General features: G+C 36.8%; 1 protein-coding gene across 3 annotated transcripts in view; it reads right to left on the reverse strand.

Annotated features, from left to right (window-relative positions):
• CTNNA3 (catenin alpha 3) overlaps positions 1–17,114 on the reverse strand; it is a 541,251-nt gene that overhangs the window by 411,957 nt on the left and 112,180 nt on the right. For all 3 annotated transcript variants that reach the window (XM_075025291.1, XM_075025292.1, XM_075025290.1), the window contains exon 7: positions 12,901–13,104. In XM_075025291.1, the coding sequence (XP_074881392.1) occupies positions 12,901–13,104 (204 nt within the window). The remainder of the gene's footprint in view (positions 1–12,900; positions 13,105–17,114) is intronic.

Raw genomic sequence — 17,114 nt, forward strand, 5'->3', positions numbered from 1 at the left:
AGTATTTTTGAGTTACTGTCCCCCATTTAGAAAGGTCTTGACTTTCCTTCTTAGTTCCTCTTATTAATAATGGATTAGTAGAAACATTTCTTCTTGCCTTATGCAACTTCTACTGGATTGAACTCTCTGCGCCACAGCTTTTTTGGCTGTGTCCACGATCAACACTTGTCTTTTTATTTACGCTGCATCTCTACTTTATTTTCCAGTCACTATAAAGCTCCTGAAGCAGGCAAGTTGGTCTCTTTCTATGCTTTGCACTTTTCCAGAAGTTTGCTCTTGTGCTTTAAATAGCTTCTACCCTCTACCTTCTTTTGAATCCCTTGTCTTTATTGCAATCTTTTTTAATGAATGATTTTGCTGTTTCACTTGTAATCTTTAGAATTGTGTTTCTTATTTTCTCAGTATTTTTTACTAAATTACTTACAATGCTCAGATTTCCACCCTCCTCTTCACTATTAAAATTCACTAGTTACTTCTTCCTTTTAACAGAGCAAAAAAGTCTTTGATGCTACACAAAGACTTCTTGGAGTGTGCCTTTTGGTGTATTATTTTTGCAACAGGATGTTTGTTATTTGGACAAAGGAGCAAACAGCCATTCTGACCTAGAAACCACATACAAAACTTCACCTAGCCAACAGCCAGGCCTTACAGAACTGAGGGCAAGGTACAACTTTCATAGACAGATGGCAGCAATGGTTTCCCAGTACTCCCACAGGATCACTATGTTATAAGGTTGTCCTTAGCACAGAGCTAGATCTCACAGCAATCCCATGACACTATTTTCAAACTCCTCCTCATTTACTTCTTGTCACTGAAGATTCACTCTCACCACCAGCCAGAGGGAATACCAAGGACAGGATCATATTCTGACTGTTTGCAGGTAATGCATGATTCCAGATTTACAGGCTGCCCTATAGCTCTGTATCATAGATACACACAGACTCTCTGCTACAAAAATAAAGTAGAGAATAAAAATATTAAAACTTCCACCCTGAATTAGTGGTCAAAACAAAAATCTAAAAATACTCCTCCCAGTTATTTTTTCAATCTCCCTATTTTAATTAAGTTGTAATAACTGTTTGGGTTTGTAGTAGTATTCCACTGGAGCTGTATCTAAATAAATGCCAGGCGAATAATTTGAATATCTGACCTTTGCCAAACATCACTTTTGCTCCAGACATGGAAAAGCCAAACTCTTTGGCAATGTCCACGAATATACAGAAGCCTGAACTACATCATCCAATTCACCTCTGTCCTCACCAGTGTTAAGAGAAGGATCATCTCCTCCCCATGTTGCAAATGATACTCCTACTAATAAAATTTACCTTTCTTTGTCTTTTCTTTTTTTTTTATATGTATGTTCAAGGGAATGTCATCTGTCTCCTTCTTTAACCTCATCCTTAGAAACTGCCATCATGTAGCTCATACACAACCCACATGCCATTCAGTTACAGTGTGTTTCTGGAAAATCCAGTTTCCCCAACCTGGCTAATTACATCTTTTTTTTTCTCTCAACCAAGAGCCAATTATAATCTATAGATACATGCAGAACATGTAGACTAGCATAAAGCATATTTCATACTGAAACAAATCAGTGAGGCACAAAAACAGATTTTCTGACAAAACACAGGCATATGCCCTGCCAGCTCTCCAAGATGGCCTTGGAACCAAAATCTGAAAGTTTCAGATCTGCTGCTCCCAGACTGTTCTGGGAAGAACTTGGAGGTACCAGTCCCTGAGCAGTCTTACTCTACAAAAATTCTGTTCTTACAGCCAGAGAAGTAGGTGTTCTGAGGTTCACAATAACTAAGAAGCCAAACAGCCTAAGAACCTGGCAGCCTTACCTGGGGCTTACTCAGATTTTGCATGCTCACTCATATGCAACAGCACTCTGGTTTCCCATTGGGATCTAGAAAAATACTTCATCTCTCATCGCAACAATCTAGTCAGTTGGTCCACAGATGTTCAGGAGTGGACAGGTATAAAACTGATAATAATCTTGGCAAGATAAGTCAGGATCACCTAAGACATCCCAGCATATTTCATTTTCGAAATCCTGCTTTGTTCACAGTTGAACACAGGAGGTGACTGGCAGAATCCAGAAGATCATTAAGCCTCTTTACTTCAAATTAGAAACAAAAAGTTTTCCAATAACTTGAAAGCCAGAACATAAAACTAGCCACTTCCGAGCCAATTGTAGCAAGAATAAAAAATGTCATTATGACCTTGCCTCCTTAAAAAATGGCTACAAGCTGTCATATAGTATTTCATGATTCCTTTTAACTAGCCATTGTTTGGTTTAATTTAGTTCACACTTTCTACTGGAACTTTGCAAAATTTTCATCTATTTCTCTTCCTGTTATTCCAAACAGTAGACTGGAAACATCATTATCAAACCAAAATGGTACCTGTGTGTGTGCTTACGCTCCCTCATGTATACTTCGTCCATTTGTGCATGTGCGTAGTTAGTAAAGATACATTAATAATACAGTGTTCTTTTACTCTATTAAGAAAAAAAAAAAAACTACTAATCAAGAATCCAGAGAAGACATTTACCTTGGGCTCCAGCTGGTTTCCATTAACTGCTTGCAGGGTATATGTAATTATTATATTTCTTATTGTCTCCTATTTATGGGGAATTCAAATTGATTATTATTCTTCATTTCTCCTGCAAAGAGCTAAATATATTCAATAAGAGAATAGAGGGAGGGATTTCTTTACCAGTTATCTCCTTTTACAGACTGATAATTCCTCCTATACAATATAAAGGTTTTGAAAAAATGAGAAACATTGCTACTTGATAGAAAAGATAATCCTAGATTATTCCTGAGTACAGCCCCTAGTTAAGTAGCTGGCTTATCCTTTCTTTCCATCTTCATATAAATTTTCTTTAATTTTTGCTACTGATAATGAAACAATGGTTTAAAATAATTAGAATAACCTAAGATACCAAGGATTTTCCAGTAAAGAGAGTAATTAGAATAATTTATTTAATGTATTATACTAAGCATTGCAGCTGTCTGATTTGAAACATTTATATTCTTCAGATACTCCAACAGAAAGAAAATGTGCCAATTGGCAACACAGGCTTAGAAAACAACCACGAGAAACAGTTCTTGAGAAAAGCTGATCTTGAAAGGACTTTTTTTTTTTAATTAATATGATGGTGGGGGTTAGATTGATTGTTTACTTTTCCAGCCTTCTGATCATACACATTGGTCACAAATGCAATGATACAAAAGAATATTCTTCCTTTTTATTTTTAGTTAATTAAGAAAAACAGGAGTAGCACATCACACAGAGAAACAACAACTGGAAATTAATTCACTGAAATGGAAGTTAAAATAAAAAGGAAGTGCCAATAAATGTTGTTTATGACCACAGACACAGATTTGGTTTTGTTCTTTAAGCCATGTTTTGATTTTCTTTTCAGAAAGAAAATGGAAATGTGGAATGTGGATTTAGATCCTCAGGTGCCCAGTTTCTCTTAAATCACTGTTTTAAGATCCTGCTGAACGGTAAAGACAAAGCATTAGAATTTTTTATTCAATGGTTTTATGATACAGTACTGATTTCATCAAAAGTGATCATAAGCTATTTCACATAAAACTCCATTGTTCATTCCTCATAAAAAAGATCAACAGAATTCAGGCAAGAAATTAAGTTGAAAAGCAGTTGAGAACTATGAAGATATCTCCATTTCTATATGAGACATGTCACCTCTGGTTCTATAAATTAAGAACTTCAGCATCTCACAGGTTGCTGGCATACAAATACCTTAAATCTGAGTAACTACAAGAAAAAGCATTTGTTTTTAGCCACGCAGTAGACCTCAACACTGGCTGATGAAATTCATGGGGAGAGCCTTTAATCAACCACTTCCCAAATGATTTCCACAAGGAATTCAAGGTGTCATTCTAACCTTTGTTTTATAGAGAGGATTAACTAGCACAGAACTTAACTTAGTAACTACTCTCCCTTTCACCACCTCAAGATTGCCAGAGATTATTCAAATTAAAGAAACTTTCTTTTTACTACTTTACTCGGTATAATTTCTTGTCCTACGCTCATTGCCAGAGTATCTTTTCATCTTCCATTAGTAAATAATGGGATTTACTTTATATTAAAAGAAGCTGGCAGGGACATCTGGGAAGTTGCACAGACTTTGGAATTTATTCAAATGTTTAGAATCACAGAGTCCACATACTGAAGTCCGCAGGGACATCTGGAGATCATCCAGTCCAACGCACTGCTCAAAGAACAACCAACCACAGCCACGTTTGTTTGGGTTTTGGATGGGTACCCCACAGCCTCTCTGGGAAACCTGTTCTAGTGTTCAACCACTCTCACAGAAAAAAAAGTTTCTTCTTGTTTAAATGCAATTTCCTGTATTACAGTTTGTGCCCATTGCCTCTTGTCCTGTCACTAAGAACCCCTCAGACATGTCTAGCTTTGTGTTTTTTTACTCCCTCCCATCAGATATTTCTACACACTAATAAGATCCCCCTGGAGCCTTCTCTTCTCCAGGCTGAACAATCCCAGCTCTCAGCCTTTCCTCGTATGGTCAACGCTCCAAATCCTTAACCAGCTTCACAGCCCTCCACTGGACTCTATCCAGTACAGCTGTGTCTCCATACCGGAGAGCCCAGCACTGGACACAGCACTCCAGATGTGTCTCACCAGAGCTCGGTAAAGGTTAAGGATCACCCCCTTGACCTGCTGGCTATGCTCTTCCTAATGGAGCCCAGGATGCTGTTGGCCTTTGCTGCAAGAGCACATTGCTGGCTCGTGGTCAGCCTGGTGTAGGGCTTGGCCTTTCCCTTTGTTGAACTTCATGAGGTTCCTTGTCAGCCCTTTTCTCCTGCCTGTTGAGGTCCCTCTAAAGGGAAGCACAACCAGCTGATGCATCAGCCACTCCTCCCAGTTCTGTATTATCTGCAAGCTTGCCATCAGTGCACTCTCCTATCATCCAGGGCATTAACGGGTTAAACAGTACTGGACCCAGTATTGACCACAGGGGTATACCACTAGCTACTGGCCTTCAGCTGGACTCTGTGCTGCTGATCCCAACCCTCTGAGCACAGCACTTTAGCCAGTTTTCAGCCCACCTCACTGTCAACTTATCTGGTCCATACTTCATCAGTTTGTGTTACGGGAGACAGTGTCAGAAGCCTGACTAAAGTCAAGTTCAAAATCCAGCATGCTATCACATTGAACATGTGTTTAAAGATTGCACAGAGATATTTGGGGTAGTGTAGGTTACATACTTAGCAATTAAGGGTTTTTTAAGAGAAAAATTTAAGGCATTTTGGATTTCTTAAAAAAAAAATTACAATAAAAAGTTAGATTTGGTCTTCATTTGTCTGCAATATCAATATTCTATTAAGAGTTCTCTAAACTATCAATGACTGATCTTTTTAATAAGAATCATTACATGCACAAGAAATAAATACCTTTTAATCTGAAAAAGAATACCATTTAGAAATTTGTTTTGACAACAAAAATCAGCTTTCCTATACAGAGGATAAAAAACAAGATAAATGCATTCTGAAACACCAGACTTCAGTAGTGTTCCTAGAAATGGCATATTAACGTTTAGGAAAATGATCAGCCTTTAACATCCTCCAGAAAATAGGAAACTGGTCAAGAAAAACTTTGTGTAATGACAACCATTTTCCTCAAACTGGAAAAAAAAAAAATCTTGTAAATTAAACAGCTAGGTAGATTTTGAGTTAACAAATACTTTAATATTTATTTTTTAATGCTTGTTTATTACCATAATCAACGATTTATTTCATCTTGGTGAGAGAAAATGCTACTTTATTGAAGGTTCCCTAAAAAAAAAAATTAGTCTTCAGCAACCCAATATATTTCCAGTCCTGTCAGGTACACCAAATACAAATTACTGACTATTGTACTGAATCATCCTCTACAGAGCCATGAGTCGCTCATCACGCTACATTACTTCAATGCAAGCCTTAAGTTAAGATCCGATTAATCCTGAAATAGCTTGGCTCAGAACCGTTAAATGAAAAACAGGGCTTAAGAATAGAAAATCTTTCATTATCTTTCTCTAGCTCACGTGCATAGATCCCAGTTTATTGCAAATTCTTTAAGACCATCTAAAATCAGGTAAACTTAACTGCAGCTTATTTTTCATCTGTAAATCTGTTTGGGGAATTCACTAGACTACTTTTGTCTTTTAAGCACACTAAAAATCTTCTTCCTGAACAGTTCACATCTAATTTCCCTATAAAACTAAATGTTTGACAAAAGTTAACATTTAGAAAAATAATTTTCAATTCCAGATACTGCATATAAAATGTAAGAAAACCCACTATAGGAGTGTTCAAAGTCAACTGAACTAAGTACTTGGCCAATATCAACAACAGAATTATGAAAACTACATGTTTTCCTGCATAAATGCCAACATAATATGCCACATGGGCATACTAATTTTACTGGAATAAATCTTTTTTCTGAAAACATGATACACGATAAAGTCATGAAAAAAAAACCCTGAATAAGAAAAATCTGAGTGACACTTTCCACCCACCCATCACACACTGAAATTTTTATAGTTTACATTTTGCTATACCTGACTTCCAAACTTCTCTAGAACAGCAGTTTTTTAAAACGTTTGAATATGAAGAGGACAGTGAAGTAAGAACATTTGAATCCATTTTTTTTACAAAAAGATGTGAATATAAGCTCTGTTTGTTCATATTTCTATATAGCAATACAGAAAAAAGGATTTCAGGAAGTCAGTCAGTTCAACCATATGTTACTCTGTTCTTGAAGACTTTAAAAAGGAATTTCTTTGAACTACCTGGTTAATCTGGTCTGCCAAGTTTGGGCTCAGTTCTTCAACCAGAGAGCAATTACACAGAACTTTTCAAGATACATATTAGTGAAAGAAAGTGAAAGTAACCAAGAAGGACAAGTCAAACAGTCCCCTATTCTTAGCTCCCTAGACGTCACTGTCAACAATTTGGAGGATCCAATACTGAAGTATATTACTGAAGAAATAACATATTTACAGTAACTCTAAACAGTTGCTGTAATCTTCAGCTGTGACAGATATGATTGTTTGGAATAATTTTCATTCGATGGAGAAAGTTAGAGACACATCCAGTTAAACAGATAAAGGTACAAAGCTGTATGTGAAAATGCATTTCTTCAGTCATAGCTCTTAGATTCTTTAATTAATGAGCTGAATTATCAATTTTACAGATTCACAGTACCATGTAGCTACACGGACAATTTCACTGGAAGCTACAATCAAACCACGTTTTGAAGCTCTAAGAAGATGTACAAGCCTTAGCAGAACTGGTAATGTCCTTCCAGCATTTTCACCATCAACAACAACAAAAAAGGACAAACAATGTGAAAATGGTGAAATACACTATTTATACATGTATCAATATACAATCTGTGGACTGGTTGTAATATTTTTGATATCTGGCAAGAAGATCTCTTATGACAAAATTTTAACACACATCACCATAACAGTTTTCTGTAGAAGAGCAAACAGTAGCTGGCAGGTACTGAGATGAGAAGGTTTAAGTTTTTAAGTCATGAAAAATGTATTCATGAAATTACACATTCTAAATAGATTTTCAGCATAATATTAAAAAATATTCATATTAGACTGCTTACTGTACACCCACTCCAAAACATAAATACAAAATAGCCCCAAATTAATGAAACTTAAAAAGTGGCAAACACTATGTTTTCTGAAATAGCCTGTGTTCTTTGAAGCCCGTCTGACAGGAACAGGTTAGGTGAACACATATGTGAATGGAGAACATAAGCTTTACCATAAAGAGCTGTAGCAGATATGAAAAGCGTCTGGCGCTTTTTCACAATTCGGTTATTTGATTCATGCAATGTGAATTTTCACTGGTAAGAGATACCATTTTGTGCCCTAATTTCTTATTTATGGAGTACCAGTCTTTTCATATACATGTTAATAACCATCAGCAATCCACTTTTCTGCAGCTATAACACATGGATAATTGAGGAAAAATAGCCCCAAGAAAGGCAAATATCTAACAAAGATGACCAAGCAATTCTTTAATTTAAAAATATGAAACATTCCTTTTTTAAGCTGAACAAAATGTTTTCTTCAATCTGAAATAACTCTTTTGGAGGAATTCTTGCAATTTCCAGAACTATCAAAAATGTTCCCCCTGAGCACTGAAATGAAAAATCTACTGCTCAGAGCAAGATTAAGTAGCTTAAATGCAAGATACACTGCACCACCGTGATGATAAACCAAAGTGTCTTGTCTTCCCTCTATCCAGGGAAGCGTTAAAAGTCTTCACCAGGAAACCATAAAGTACACGTAACATGAAGTTTGAGATATCTCTATGTCCTTCCACTCTAAAAGAGTAAGAATGGCAATAAAATACTACACAAAATGTTATCAATCACAGGCAGTCTCTACATAGAGACAGTGGGTCAGACCTTAAGCTGTTGTTGAAGAGTCCTCAATAGAGGGGTAAAGCAAGGTACTAGCACTCCACAGCACTCAAATTTATGAGTTGAGAGAAAGGGTAAGGCCCAGAACTGTGCCATCAGTAATGAAGACTTCTGGTTTTCCATCCATTTTCTGGTTTTCAATTCCAATGCTCATCTTCCAGTAAGTGAACAACAATTCAATTTGAAATCTAGACAGACACAACCGCACAAGTCACAACTATCACTGTATCATCTTTCCCGCAGTTGGAACTTCCCCATGGCTACAGAGGGCTCTGTACTACATACCTTTTCCTTAGAGGGCTCAGCACAGTCTGTCTCACTCCCTGTCTCAGGTATCCCCCTAATTTCTGGGATCCTAGCTCCTAGTCTCATCCTCACAGCATTTCAGTTCATGTGCTCAGATCCAAATATGCCTCAAATACAAATGTCTCATATCCAGAAGTTGTGGACACAAACCTGTGGTGAAGCAGCAGGCTTCAGAGAACCTTCAGGGAACCCAAAGAGATAAAAGCTCCAGCAGCTGTATTCCCAGTGAGATTCAAGTATGCCCTACATGTGATACAGGTGCTTCACTATCTGCCACCAACTACTTCAACTCCCTTGCAGCATCTTTCCTGGAGTGGTCCAACGCTGTCTGCCACAAAGCAGATGAGATTTATAGTCAGCCTCAGCTTGGCCTGCCCTTAGGCTACATGGATGGTCAGGGCTTGATTAGCAGTACCCTAGATATGTAATATAAATATGTACAACATGGTCAACTTCAGTCCACTTCCTGATCTGGCCTCAAGGTAAAATGTATCATTAGTCTCCTCCTTTTCATTTTAAAGGATGACCAAAGACAAGATGAGCTTATCATTAGGAAAATGCAAGTGCTTATTACTAGAACAAAATTATTGCTCCCATTGATACATTACTATCCACACACCATAGTATGATTCTGCCATTGATAAGCTATCCAAATTCACAGTAGTAATTCCTGTTACTTGATGTCCTGAAATGCAAATATATCCCTTAACAATATATGTCTATGAGTAAAATTCAGAGAGGATAACAATAGTACACAAATAATTCCAAAATACCAGAACAAAAATTGCTGCCTTTCAGAAGAATTATAAATATATTTGCAATTTACTATATGTCGGAATTACTTTGTGAACAGAAAAACTTAAAACTTCTTGGAGACAGAGTGGTTCTTTGTTAGTGTAGAGAACATTAGAGCTTAACTTTCCATTGCATCACCTCAGTGTGATAAAACCTCTGCAAAAAACAGCCACTTACATAAAAGGCAGTAGTATCTGCTGAAAAGATGTTTCTCCCAGCTTGCAGTAAAAACTCTAAATTTTATTACTGACACCAATAGGCCCTTGATTTCACTTGATGTCCTTAAGGCTTATTAGAGACTTCAAATAATTGAGAAGAAAAAAAAAAAACAACCACCAAATTTAGGAATCAGAAAAGCTATATTCCTTATATTGTTTCAAATAGTTAGGGCTAAATTGTAAGTTCCTGTACATTTGTTTAGGCACTGAGGGATAGCTTAAAAAAAAAAACACAGACAATGCAGAACTTAAACAGGATTTAGGCGCTCGAGTCCTTGGCAATGATCCTGTTAAAGCTAAACACTTACCAGGCAGGCTACATCTACCATCAGCTCCAGACCCAGGGGCTTTAGAGATACACTGGATGTTACCAGTGTCAGTGCAGCTCATACAACTTCCTGGCAAACCAGCTGCTAGAGAAGGATTTGTGAAGGTGGCACTTACTGTGTGTGGTGTGTCTGAAGCAATGCAGCTCCCACTAGCAACACTCAGATAGGAAGAAGCCTTAAGAAAAGTAATCAAACTGATATACCAGCAAGAAATGACAGACACATATCCAGAAAAAAATCAAGCAGCTGACAATTATAACTCATGAGAGTGACTGAAAAGAACTGAAATGACAGTGGGTAGTCTATGTTTTGTGAACCATATACCATCAGGACGAAGACAGGAGCAAAAGCATGCCCTTTGTGGGTTGTGGGAAAGGAAAACTTTCCACTCTTGCGTACAAGCTGCGGTACAGAGCCTCTGTGCCTCACTCTGGGCATAGGGCACAAAAACACCATGAGAACATACACCAACTCACATGAAGTATTACGTAGACAGTGCGATTGCTTGTGGAGTACAATACTGTTCCCAAGGAGAGGAAGGGAATCACAACCTAGTCCTTAAATTGTACTCTGTTAACAAATGGCTGGTATAATTTTTATAGCTCATTCAATTCACAGTCCTAGCTTATTGAAATTATTAATAGAAGAGCCCAGAAGACAGTGATAAATCAGCACTGTCTCCTGGATCTATCATCTATCCTTCAGTGAGTTAGAGTTGTGAAATAAAGTAACTGACACCTGATAATCTTCTCATTGAAAAACTTATTTAATCCAGTCTCAGTAATAGCCATAAACTATTCTTGGTGAGAGTTTTTCCGTTGAGATCAATATTAATTGTGTAAGCAGATCCAGACCACTAAAAGAAACGAAAAACTTTAAATTCACTCCTGTCATTTAACCCTAGTATAACACCTCATACCTTTAAATCTTTTGTATTTCTTTCTATCTGCTTCCCTTCTCATCTTTGCCACCTTGTGCAGACACTGTGTTCTGCAGCAAATTATATGACACTCCCCTTTTTTGCCATAATTAAATAGCTGCTTCCTGACTTTCTCAAGTCAATGGAGTGGGTTAGGTAGTCTTCTTTTCCCCTTAGGTCTGCATTATGTAACCCTAAAACCATGGTTATTTCTGAAATAGAAAAGATAATTACAATTTTGTTTCAAGAGTCCAAGAATTTAAGACCATTTGACTTACAATCATGTAGTTTTACTCCTGCAAGACACAGAATTCCCATAAAGCGTTCTTGTGACAAAACCACAGTGATCTTTTGGACTAATACGGGTTGCTATACACCACTTCTGGATCCTCCCACATGCTCTGGCTACTACTACATGTTAGAATCATAGAATCATTTAGGTTGGAAAAGACATTTAAGATCATCAAGTCCAACCATTAAAGGTTGATGCCTGCTCTTATTAAACTTTCAGCCATTTAACAGCAAACCTGATGCACCCTAGAACAGATATTGCAATAGACATCTTCTACAAGAAGGTATCAAAGACTAACATTCCAAGCTAACCAGAGCTAAAGAAGTCTCACATGTGTAAAGCACCACCAGAGAGGTTCAAGAATAATGGTGCATTCAACAGAAACTGCAGCTAAATTATGAGTAAAAATATGAAAGCATCTTTATCTGGTATAAGGACTGAAAGAACAACTTGAATTCACAGAAAATTAAATAAATCAGCTGTAAATTCCACCTGCCCTCCAATAAATAAAGAGAAAATATCAAAAAGTATAGTATCTGTGAAATGAAAAAAAATCTCATATGCATAGATTATCTTAGTCCCTAAACTTCATTATCCTAATGACAACAGGATAAAAGAAAATGGTCTTATTAGAACACCTTCGGACTGGGTTAACTAGTATGACTTACAGAATAGAAAGGAATTTCAGCTTCCCAAAAAAAGAAACAAATAGCTATATGATACAACTATCCTCTCAATGTGCTTGATGAATCATCTTCAAGTATTTTTAGATAAGAACAGTATGTCTACAGAAAATGTTTCCAGAGGAAAAGCATGATATTAACACTGTGTACTTGTATTAATAGTATCAATTCTCCACTGTTTTATCATTTAACTGCCAGACATAAGAAGTGCCAAATCCATTCTTTAAATCTAATAGTTATTTTTAAACCACAAACAAACTATATTCCAAATTCACAGATGAATTGGCCTATAAGCACGCCAGACAACCAGATTTCTGGATTTACTGAATGGTCCTAGCTTTCTAACTTAGCAATTAACTCATTTTTACACTTGTGACTTGGTACTCTTACACAGATCAAAGGTAGTGGTGTGAACACTCTACTTCAAAATGTTTCTAAGAGATTACTTACATTTTAACAAATTATTATTTAAATGGTTGCATTCTATAGGAACAGAGATTACATTTTAAAAACTCTGGTCTAGGAAGTGAGATTATGAAGAAACTCTTATTGCTAGCATATGAAGGATTATGTCTGTTCTGTACTAGTGACAGTTCACAATAAGCATACAATAACCTAAACGTGTACACCATATCTGTAATACAGCATTTGCCACAGACTGTATGATATAGTATGATTCGTCCTTATTCTGGGGATCCATATTTAGCATTTGCTTAGATTTATGTAGAACAATGTTCCTTTCAACCTTTTAAAGGGCATGTTGAAAAAAATAGGTTAAACTCTAATTTACACTAATTATAGGTTAAAGTCTAATATACACTAAAATAGACTTTGAGATAGACATTAAAAAAGGAAAAGACGTCTGGTTACCTACATTGTTTATGTATTCAGAAAGCAGGTCTTGGAGAGCTTGCCGGATAGCATTGCACTCAGCAATGATGCGTTCTCGATGAAAATCGCGCGTGCAGGAAGAATCAGCTAACAAAGCTGCTCCACTGATAATAGCTTCCAGACGTTTCTCTAGTGATGGCCTTATTTTCTCTTCATTCACTACAAGAGGATCCAGGATAATTAAATTCTGGAAAACATGAGGAGTACAGGTAAGAAAGGTCAGCCCATTTAAGTTGCTGCTTTATGTTTTACTTGCATGAACTACAGTGACATTATGCTTCCTAGACTTGCAACTAGCCCTTTCCCCTTGAAGTATCCAAAACACTTTAGAGCATGGCAGATTCCGTTTTCCCTACCAGGGCTATGCATACACACCATCTGCAGACAAAGCCAAGTTCTCGCTGCCATTCAGACCTCACTTGTTCTAAGCCAATATCCATGTTATCAAATCCTAATGGCCTGGACCCAGTGCTAAGATAGCGACCGAGCTTTCTAGTCGGAGCTGGTTCACACCTAAGCAGCTCACAGAACAAGTACAACAAGATCATATCTACCTGCAGGCCATGTTGACATCTGACTACAACTGCCTTGTCTCTGAGTCCTTCTTCTGTTTCCCACTTTTGCTGCACAAGATTCAAAATTTTCATCCTCGGCTTCAGTCTCTCCTACTCCTGTATGTGGCATTTCTTTGTCTACCTTTATAAATATGCATGCATTCTTATCACTGCAGTATCTATTTGGTGCATCAATCTTCAGAACATCCTAGTCTACAACAAAAAGCTATCAACTCTATTTTATAAGCAAAGAACTGAGGCCCAGACTGCCAGGTTCATGGCCATGAAGATGGTATGGCCTAAAACAGGCAACTGCATGCCATCTTCCCAAGTTCTCAGCCAGCATTGCTTCTCCTCTTCAAGTTTTGTCACTGCAGTTGTAAAAAAAGTATTTCTTCTTTCCAATTCCTTCCTGTGTCTGTCTACACTTCTTGAGGGTTATCTGTCTTCCTTATCCTTCCATACAGTGGCCCTGTCTTGTATATTTACCTTGCAAATTCTTAAAAAGATATGTATCTTATACTAAGCTTGTAATGTCTATGTACAATTATGACACTGTGTATGAGTTTACTACTCAGTAATATGCCATGCTTTATCCAAGTATCTCAGAGAGAGTCTCAGCTTTTTTTGAAAGAGGGGTTCAACACCTCCACAATTTAGTCTTTTAGAGGTCAAGAGGACCTCTGGATTTAACACAAAAACAGCAGTGTTAGCTCACAGCTGAAAATGTCAAATCAGATTACATAAGCAGTCTACTTCTGTTGATTTTTAGTCTAATACAATCCCAGACTGCGGCAGAAAGTCACTGCTTCTACCTTTAATAGGCTGAGTATGGGCAAAGATCAAAATAGTAGCTTTTATTCAACAACTGTTTTTTCAAAGGACATAGATATAAGTGTCCTTTTCTTTTCACTAGCCAGGGTAAACGAAAGCAGACAACTCTCTTGACATGATAAAATTAATTACATTTGTGTGTCAAGGAAATGTTCTAAAGAGAAAGAAAAGGAGAGGTGATATTTTCATGAAATGTGAACCTAAGTATATTTGATCTTCAGCATTTAAAGAAACTGAAACCAGTAATTTTTAATCTAACTAAACATCTGAAACAGTGTCATTATGGTCCAGATCACCAAGCCTATATTCCACATAAATCCATTCACCTGTTACATCCATATGTGGTTCCAATCTTTCAGAAGAAATATTAAACAAGAAAACTATGCCATATATACTTAAGCATAATTTAGGTCAGGTAAATCAGAACTTATCTGTGCTTATCCAGTATGTGCCAGACTACTTTTAAGCTGGAAAATTTTAATTATTTTTTCAATTTAGATTTAATATCACAATTTCAGGAACTGTCTAGCTTAGGCAATTCTAAGAGTAGTGGAAGTGTTCTATTAGAACATCACAAGATAAAAGCTTAAACAGCTAGGAAAGGGGACTTCAGTCACCAACATCTTCTTGTTGGTTATTATTAACATTCTCTTACAGGTTAGGTATGATTTAGGGAAAGGAAGACTCTGTTATATGTTCAATCCTACAATCTTTTCTGAAATATACAAGAATTGTTTTGAGACAGCTGGGAGATTCTCCAGAAAAACTAGAGAAAAATCAGACTTCATAATCTGAGTTATTTCCAAAGGAAACCAGTGCACATTCTTTCTGCATTACTGTATCATTCAAATGGAAACTTTTATTTCCCAACTTGGAGGATCAGTGTAGGTTTCTAAACATTCCACCTCCACTACTGTTCCATTGCCTTGAAGTCCTCCATCTCATTTAAAAGCATTCTAGTTATTTAAGTAGTCTTAGCACTTCAGCCCCATTCTTACTACCTATTAACATACATAAAATCAGTGGACAATGAACCTTCTTAAACAACCTAAGACCTTCTGGGGCCTAAAGTTCTAGGATTATGTTCTGCTTTGCACCAGAAACTGGGACTACATGAACTCTAGTTCTCAAATTTCCACAATGACTAAAAAGAAAAGGTACTAGTGACTTTCTGTCTCTCCACATTTTCTGTATTGAATTTTGGAATTTTCATACCACTGCAGAGCATCAGAGAAAATCAGGCCAGTGCAATTTTCTGTTGTCTATTCTGAGAGACTATAAAAAGTCTAAAACGACGTTTATGGACTTGTTTCATAAAGTGACAGGATAGACCATTAAAATGGCTTATGGGTCTGTGTCAGGTGTTTATGTACATCCAGCAGATGCAAACACAGATTAGGTTAAACTATTAACTATGTATTTCCAAGTTCCTAGATTTTCTCAAACCAATGTTTAACCTATCCAAATACACATAATATAATAAAAAAGAGTTTATGTGCAAGCAGGAGAGAAAGAGCTTAAATATTTTGAAGATTAAAAACACAGCTATTTCTTTATCCATAAAAGCAGCATATGAACCCTATTTGTTTCTTAATTATTTCCTAATTGAAAGATGTGAAAAATATGTTGATTATGGAAACATTAATTTCACATGCAACTTTGGAACCAAAGCCAAACTAGGATGGAACAATAATTTGCCCACTTGCAAAGATGGAGCAAAGGAAACAGGCAGTCCACTGCTTTAATCCTCTTTTGCAGGAGTAGAGAAGTTAGAGCCAGTTAAGAACTACTTGGTAGTTACAAAAAGTCCAACTTCTGCCCTCTCCGAGAAAGAGAGAAGAAAAGCTGAAATTTTGCCAGGGCCTGGCAGACCCTGCCATGAAGGCTAAAATCCAAAGAAAAGAAAGAGCGCTTGGACAGAAAGAAGATGGCTTGCTCTCCTACTCCGAAATATCTCCATATATCCTAACCTCTTGCTGGCAGCGGATGGAGCCAGACTAGCTCTCCTAGGCAACAGCATAGGAAGTCATTTTGCTTTTGCACGCAACTTCTTAATTGCCAATGCCTAGAGCCAGGCCTGATAAAAGCAGTAATCCAGCTCTTAGTGTTGTCATCAGAAGCCTTCCTACTGCAGTTAAAACATTAAGACTCCCATGTCCTTTTCTATAACATATATTTTCACAGAAGGAAGGAAATGTACCTGAAGACACTTTTCTGGAAGGGCGAAGGCAGTAAGATAGCATTTGTTCACAAGAATAACTTAGAGACACATTAAGAGTATTAGTATAGGACATCCATTTTTTCCTCATTTCTTTTCTTTGCTGAGCTTCCTTACAATTGTGAGATTATGACCGAATGCAAAGGAAAACTGCACCCAATTTACCTGGAGGCAAGCTAAGTTATTGCATGTCTCAAACACAATATGCATTGCAGGAAATTAGGGAAATGCAGTAAAGAAAATTGTGAAGAGGTAAGAAGTGCCATTAAGGACTCTGAAAGGCAAGGGAAATTAACCCCTTTCAGCTGTCACCTCTCTAAGTTAGAATGCATAACTTTAAAAGCACAATCAAAATAGTTCTCAGCAGTAGGAACTGTGTTTTCCTGCATAACAAGTGTTTAATGACTGCATTATCTAGGACTTCGTTACTTTGGCTATATCCACAGACACAGCAAAATTAAAAATGAAAAACCTTTGACTTTAATAACTAGCGTATTAATACAGAGTTGGAAAACTGCATAAAAATAATCATTAATGTTTAATTATTTACCTTTTAAAAAAATGTAATTAACTTACACCCAATAGATAATT

This window comes from Buteo buteo, chromosome 4 (assembly GCF_964188355.1).
Source record: "Buteo buteo chromosome 4, bButBut1.hap1.1, whole genome shotgun sequence".
Classification (NCBI taxonomy): domain Eukaryota; kingdom Metazoa; phylum Chordata; class Aves; order Accipitriformes; family Accipitridae; genus Buteo; species Buteo buteo.